The following is a 7,500-nucleotide window of genomic DNA, read 5'->3' as shown; positions in this document are numbered from 1 at the left end:
CCATCTGTAACAGTGATGTAGGTCCGCTGTTATGAATTTGCTGATACTGGGTCCTGGGGTTAAATGCAGGAGTTGTCGTTTGCCTTGCTCATGAAAAGCTGAGCACAGAGTAGTGTGTGGCCGTTGGTGACAGAGGCACGCTATGACACTGGTATGGGGCCGGTTTTGTCAGTGCACTGCTGCCACTTGAAACCGCTCTGAGGTTTTGGAAAGAATCTAAACCCAAATCTTCACAGAGCAGGGCTCTTCACTGATCCCGCAGGCAGCATTACCCCCCCCCCCCAAAAATAAATAAATAAATAAAATAAATAATAAAAATAGACTAAATTAAAATTTCTCACCCTGCCCCTTATTTCTTCTTTTTTGAGCTAAATCAGCTTTCCTGTGACCCTCACCCCACCTCTCTACCTCACCCCCCCCCTCTCTCTCTTGCTTCCCCCCTCTCTTTCTTCATCCTTCATCCTGCAGTTCTGCTTGTGTTGCCCACTAGCCACCATGTTTGTACTACCCCCAAAATCGCTCTGTGGCTGTGCAGCAGACGACAGGACCTCACTGTTGAGAGAGAGAGAGAGAGAGAGAGAGAGAGAGAGAGAGAGAGAGAGAGAGAGCGATAGAGAGAGAGAGAGAGAGAGAGAGCGATAGAGAGAGAGAGAGAGAGAGAGAGAGAGAGAGAGAGAGAGAGAGAGATAGAGAGAGAGAGACAGACAGAGAGAGAGAGATAGAGAAAGAGAGAGAGAGAGAAAGAAAGGGGGGGGGGGGGCGCTGGAGGGGTTGAAGAGTGAGTCTGCCATGAAGGTGCTGTGGCTTGGCCCACTGCCGTCTTGGACCAAATAAAGACACGCGCGAAATGGGGAAGGGGGTATAGTATGTGTCCTATTCCTTCCTTGTTGTTTTTTCTTCACACCCCCCCCCCTTCTTTTTTACAGAATAAAATGTCTTTTGATGCCACTTTCAAGGCTTAGTTGCATCATTCACTATTGCACTATGCCACTCACTGACTGGTCTGGGAACAGTGAGCTGTCTGGGTTGGGCAGTGGCGGGGGTACAGTTGGGCTTTTAGTGGAAGTTGCAACTGCTGGGGCCAGGAAAAAAGGAGCCAGGTGGACTGACTGGCAGACTGGGGCATAAACAAACAAACAAACAGGAGTGAGCGATGGCTATCATGTCTCATGGCTCAAGCTTTTGAATAAGGTGCCCATAGAAGAGGGATGAAGAGATTGAGACACACACACACACACACACACACACACACACACACACACACACACACACACACACACACACACACACACACACACACACACACACACACACACACACACACACACACACACACACACACACACACACACACACACACCATGGCCTGCAGTGGTGGCAGTAGCTGGCTAATGGAACAGCAGAGCTCTCAGCACAAAGCTGGATTGGAGAGCAGGTATGGTATGCTCTCTGCACTGTGGGTGAATGAGCAGAGCAGAGTGGAGGCAGACAGGCCTCATACTATCTGGCAGAGCCATGGAGGAGGTGGAGGAGGAGGAGGAGGAGGAGGAGGAGGAGGACACATCCTCTGACACACACTTTGCAGGTTGATGAAAGAGCCTTTACACAGGGCAGGGGGTGGAGATAGGCTGGCGGCCATGTCAGACGTGTCACAGTGGGTGTACGTGCGTACCACGAAGGCCAGGGCCCTCCTCTCCAGGCCCAATTAAGTGCAGACTTAGGAGGAGACGAGGGCAAGAGAAGAGCAGACAAACCCTTGTTACCCTCCCAGACGTTGAGAATCAGGAAAAATTGACTGTCGGAAATGAATGATATTTCATTCACTAATTGTCCCCTTGAGTAACTTCTTTGGGTTGTTTTTTGTTTTTGTTTGTTTACTTAAGTTATGAATATCTTTTTTTCCTTCAAAGACTGTATTTTCCATTTCGTTTTATTTTATTATAAAATGGGTATTGTGAGTTGTCATTGACATTAGAGGACAAAACTTCTAATCTATTCTTAAAAAGCTATGGCACATAAGTTCAGAGAAAAAAATCCATTAGCATTACCAAGATAGTGCAGTAAGTCTCTGACTTTATGCTTAACCTCTCGGCCAGCTTATCCACATGAAAATGTATGCGCTTGTCTCTTCCGAAAATGGATTTTAAAGGTGTCTCGTTATTTTTTTTTTGTCTCTTTCAGCCACCCCGAAGACCTGCAGTCCGAAGCAGTTTGTGTGTAGAGATCAGGTGACCTGCATCTCCAAAGGATGGAGATGCGACGGCGAGAAGGACTGTCCCGACGGTTCAGATGAGGCCTCAGACGTCTGTAAGTCCTCCTTCTCTTCAGCCTCTTTTTAGCATTTATTTTATGCTGTTACTATTTAATGAACGATGCTTCAATACTAGACCTTCATCAGGCAATAGATTGCCTGATGAAGGTCTAGTCATGAAACATCGTTCATTAAAGAAAAACAGCTAAATGATCAGTGTGCGGGAGTTTTTTCAATTTTTCTGCTGAGTGACCCATGGGCCATCTCCGACGCACCAGCCAGCTGAGGTGTGCGAAAATTAATCCAAGTTTAATGCTGTTACTATTTACAATGCCCTCACCAAGACTGAAACATTTCCAAGACCATTTCTCTGATAAAGTAGATGAGTTCTTCATACAGATTGGCCTGTCGACGTCCTTATTCACTCTTTGCTGTAACATTTGTATGACAATAAGAATTCTTAGGTAACAGATTAAGACATTGGTCATTACCACTTTTTTGACGGTAATCTTATAACAGAGAGTCTGCATGTTTATTATATTATATTGGTTAATTTATCTACCAAACTTGCACCTTGGTTAAGATGAGCAATGTTTTTTTTACGTCTTGCTGAGTATTGTAAGTACAAATTACAAGTCAGCGCTTGACCATCCCCCCTGTGCCGCCAAAGTTCATCCCCCCGTGTCCCCTAACTTACCATCACTATCCACAGGCACCAACTCCAACACCAGCATCCCATCTATCACCCACCCTCCCTACTGAGCAGCCAGATGTGAAAGTTGTCTTTTGCTTGTTTGTGTTTCTTAAAATAACATGAATGAAGAAACCAGCTGCTCTGGAGTGATAGCTGCAACACTGAAGGCTTCTCTCGCGCTGTCTCTGTCCTCGTGCCTATTATGTCAAAAGAATATATGGGCTCCATTTTTTTTGTTGCCGCTCTGCTAGAGCAGGATTTCCTGAACAGGGGTCCGGAGTGGCAATACATTTGGATACCTCAGAGATGGAGAAAGGCTGAACTCACCCTCACGCCCTCCAACTCTCAGAAAAAAACTTCAGCTCATCTCTGTTTGAGTTGTGAAATAGTAGGCAGATAGATATTTTTCAGAAAAGCTTTGTGTTTCCTCTTGGACGTACAGTAGCTGCCATGGCCTCGTGAACATTGACCAAGAATGATGTAAGCAGTCTATTAGGTGTAAGACATTATCAAAGGTCTTAATTACACAAACTAAATCCAATTTTTTACTCTACACTACTCTGTACTCACAAGCCATGTTCACACCGTGAGGCTGATGAACCTATTAAACCCAAGAGCAGGGGCAATCTAGACGCGTATTACATCTGGTGTTGCATATGCACATATGCCTGAGAATTTATGACAAGATCCTCCATACACAGCCGTCAAGTCAATTCTCCCCCATAGCGAGTCACCCAGAAACAGTGGAGGGCAGCCTTTGAAGCTGGATTGCAATCAGGGGCTTTCTGAAGTGTTTCAGTTACCACTCATATGGAGGACTCAGGATGATTCAGGCTCCATGCTGGTAGCAGCAATGTCAACAAGTCCAGCACTACAAGGGCCTCCACTGTCAGCTTGGTTTTTATTTACATGAGGCCTCAGACAGGCTGGTACGTGGGTAGCTCATTCTGACCATTGTGTGGTCTTCCTCAACCACTTGTTTTGTCTGGAGCTGGTACTGCTGCTATGCCTTAAGAAGAGTCAGCTTCTGGTTCAAGACACGTACTGTAGCTCACCTGCACATTAGAGCGGGTCTTGGTCTGGTGCTGCATTGTTTTAGGCGTTTCTCGAAAGCAACTTGGGTGGTTGTCAATGGAAAATTGCATTGCAAGCAACAAAGTAGCTAATGTAGTTAGCAACTATGGCTTTGAGAAATGCACACCTGGTTTGATTAGTGCTATTGTCCCTTTTTTAACTGTCCCACTGTGGCAACTGACATCCAGTGTAGTTTGGCTCCCACTTGGCCACCTGTCGTCTGCAACACAGCAGAGGTGACGGGGCTGAAGAGTGCGGAGGGTTCATCTCGCAACTCGACTCTTGTCTTGTCTTGAAATGAAGTTAGCCGTTGTTGTTGTTCTTTCTTCCTGCAATGGAGTGGGGAAGGTAGAGGAAGTGTGAGCTGTAGCTGTGGGACAGAGTAAATAAAAGGGAGGAATGAGAACCCATATTGTATACAGATAGCATTGCTTGGTGTACCTAATACAAACCACATGTCTTCACACTCTGCTATTTAGGAGAGTTTAGAATGTCACTAGAAATAAACTGTACTTTTTTTATTTAAAACACATGCCGTATGAGGTATAATAATTGCTATAGTGTAAGCGGCTTGGGAGGAACAGACTGTTTTCATTTGTGGATGGATTCAATGTCTTTCTTGCCTGTTTTGACTGATAACCCCTGAGGTCAAACGAATGAACTATAATTGGCCATTTTAATGTGTAATAGATCAGGCTGTTCTGTACAGTTGGTTCCAATACTATCAAAAACATGAAATTGAAAGTGAACTACATGAAGTCCCTCCTGGGGTAGATTGTATTCCATTATTCTTATTCAGACCCTGCTTGCACATATAAAACAGAGATCTTTGTGCCTATCATTTACACACAAATGAGGATCCCCCCCCCACCCCACCCCCCATTGAGAACAAGTCTTTCTAAAAACTCAGGAAAAGTGCAGTGGAGTTTTGAAAACTTCACTATTTATGCTGATTCACCTCTGGTGTGTAAATGAAGTTATGTTGGAAATCGGAGGGAACAAAAAGGATGTTGATCAAAACACTCCGCTGTGTGTAAACAGGGTGTCAGTCCTACAATCAGAGAGAACGCACTAACTAATCATGCGTTTCATCTCTTCCTGGATTAGCATCTTCAGCTTTTCTCTTCATCCCCCCTTCCTCCAAACACCCACCACTTTTTTCCCTCAATTTTTCCACCCATCAGAAGGTTTGTTTTTTCCACACAATGCCCCCTTTTTAAACAGCATCCTCGGCCGAGGATAAAAGCCCTGTAAAAGCTGATTACCATGAGTGCAAGTGTTGCTGGGAGATAAACAAGAAAAACAGTGTTGTTTGGGAGGTGGACCCAGAGTGCATTCCTAAGGCTAAACAGAGTGGATGGACTGTTAAGTGCTGCTAATCGTACATTATCAAAGTGTCTTCCTCTCCTCAACACCACCCCTCTACCATTTATCCTCCCACACAGCATGGGGTAACACAGATCCGCAGGTTGGAAATCGTAGCATTTCCTTGTACATTTAAGTCATCAGGCCCTGGTTGTATTGCGCAGAACACTGAAGATGGTTTTTTTTGTAATTTAATTGTAACCCATTTTTCCTCAGGTAAGGAATATATTGAAGAATGTAGCACAGTATGACATGAATGATTTTCCATATTTTAAGAAAGAGGGACCCTAAGCGAGTCTCTGCATCAAAGTAAAATTTGCAGCATTTTCTATGAAGACCTCATTAATATTTTTGTATCCATTATGTACCCATTTTCACCTCTTGGGTAGCCCATATCACCTTGAAAGAAATGGGAAAGATACAAGGATGCACAGATGCAAGGATAGTTTATTGGTCACATAGAGCAAATGGCCTTAGGAAATAAGCTTGTTTCTGTCTTTGCCTTAAAGGGGTATGCCACTATTTTGGGGCTTAATACAGTTAAAATTGTTGGCCAGGGTTTATAAAGGTGGTAAAGTGTCTTATTTCTCATGTAAGCCGTTGTCTTGCTTTAAGACAAGTTAAAAGCGGGAGCATGTCGCTAAGCTAGTGAAAGTCAATGAATCCGTGTATGCTACAAGACAACGCTTAGCATGAAAAATAAGACACTTTACCACCTTTATAAACCCTGGCCAACGATTTTAACTGTATTAAGCCCCAAAATAGTGGCATACCCCTTTAAGACACCATAGTCTCCTTCTAGACTAATATTTCCTGAACAGCCTTGGTTTGGATGGGAATCGTCTCAGATCATTTTTTGGGCAATGGACTTAAATCCCCTTGTGCAGATGTGTGCAAGCGTAGAGTGTTTGATGTTGGATGGATGATGTAACAGAATAGTAGTATTTCCTGTTACTAACAAAGGCTCTCTTGCATGGGTACTTGGACCCTGACACAGTTTCATTGTATTGCTCCAGCCACTCTACCCTTGAGAAGCCGACAACACCATACAGTGAATTTAACCTCTTTTCTGTTTAGCGGGAGTCAGTAAAACAAGGACATATTTCCTCCTAGTTTGTGTTCTGAGGTCTTTTATGGAGTGTTGGCAAATGTGTAGGAACTATGTAAGAAGGAGGAAAATATCAAATATTTAGGCTTGGTTAAAACCTCACTGTATTTTAAGGAAACCTCCAATAGCATTTAAGGCCCACACCCAGAGTTGGACTTGCAGTGTTGTAAACAACAGTTACATGTGGTGGTGGGTATAAGGCCAAATAAATTCAGTAACTTTTTAATATCACTACTACTTCTCCTACTACTAATGCTACTACTAATACTGTGTTAAAAGTGTTTTGCATTGATTATTATGCATGTATGAATGCATGCTTTTTGGACCACATATACGTTTTGCAGTTGTTACCATTTCCAACTTGAGAATACATTATGTGTGAGTGCTGTGCTTAGACAAATACATAAGCCAACACTCGTAGCAGTTTAAAGCTCAAGAGTGAGTTTCTCAAAGCCATAGTTGCTAACTACGTTAGCTACTTTGTTGTTTGCAACTACCCAAGTTGCTAAATGGCTAGCAACTACGCCTTTGAGAAACACACCCCTGATTTGGTTCCTTTTTTCAAACGGCAGGAGAATCTGAAGCTTAGGTGTGAGGAATTGCACTCGCCACACATTCCCGTTAGAGACCCTGCTATAAAGACACCTTAAATGAGTCACATGCACTCTCACACTTTCCACACACATCACAGCAACACACACACACACACACACACACACACACACACACACACACACACACACACACACACACACACACACACACACACACACACACACACACACACACACACACACACACACACACACGCGCGTCAGTAGTCCCTGGCCCAGCGAGAGAGGGGGCCCAGAATTGAGTTTTCATTACATTGTATGCATTCGATGGGGGGGCTTTCAGATGACTTTGTCCTGGGCCCAGTAAAAGCTGTCAAAAGCTCTGCACACACACACACACACACACACACACACACACACACACACACACACACACATACACATACACATACAC

The 7,500-nt window shown here is 44.0% G+C and overlaps 1 protein-coding gene across 1 annotated transcript in view; it reads left to right on the top strand.

Annotated features, from left to right (window-relative positions):
- The window catches only part of LOC134462691 (low-density lipoprotein receptor-related protein 1-like), a 260,688-nt gene that overhangs the window by 33,761 nt on the left and 219,427 nt on the right, over window positions 1–7,500 (top strand). Inside the window, exon 2 of the mRNA XM_063215836.1 lies at window positions 2,182–2,307. Coding sequence (XP_063071906.1) covers window positions 2,182–2,307 — 126 coding nt within the window. The remainder of the gene's footprint in view (window positions 1–2,181; window positions 2,308–7,500) is intronic.

This window comes from Engraulis encrasicolus, chromosome 14 (genome assembly GCF_034702125.1).
Source record: "Engraulis encrasicolus isolate BLACKSEA-1 chromosome 14, IST_EnEncr_1.0, whole genome shotgun sequence".
Classification (NCBI taxonomy): domain Eukaryota; kingdom Metazoa; phylum Chordata; class Actinopteri; order Clupeiformes; family Engraulidae; genus Engraulis; species Engraulis encrasicolus.
The sequence above is the reverse complement of the archived record's forward strand: the minus strand, read 5'-3'. Positions and strand labels throughout refer to the sequence as shown.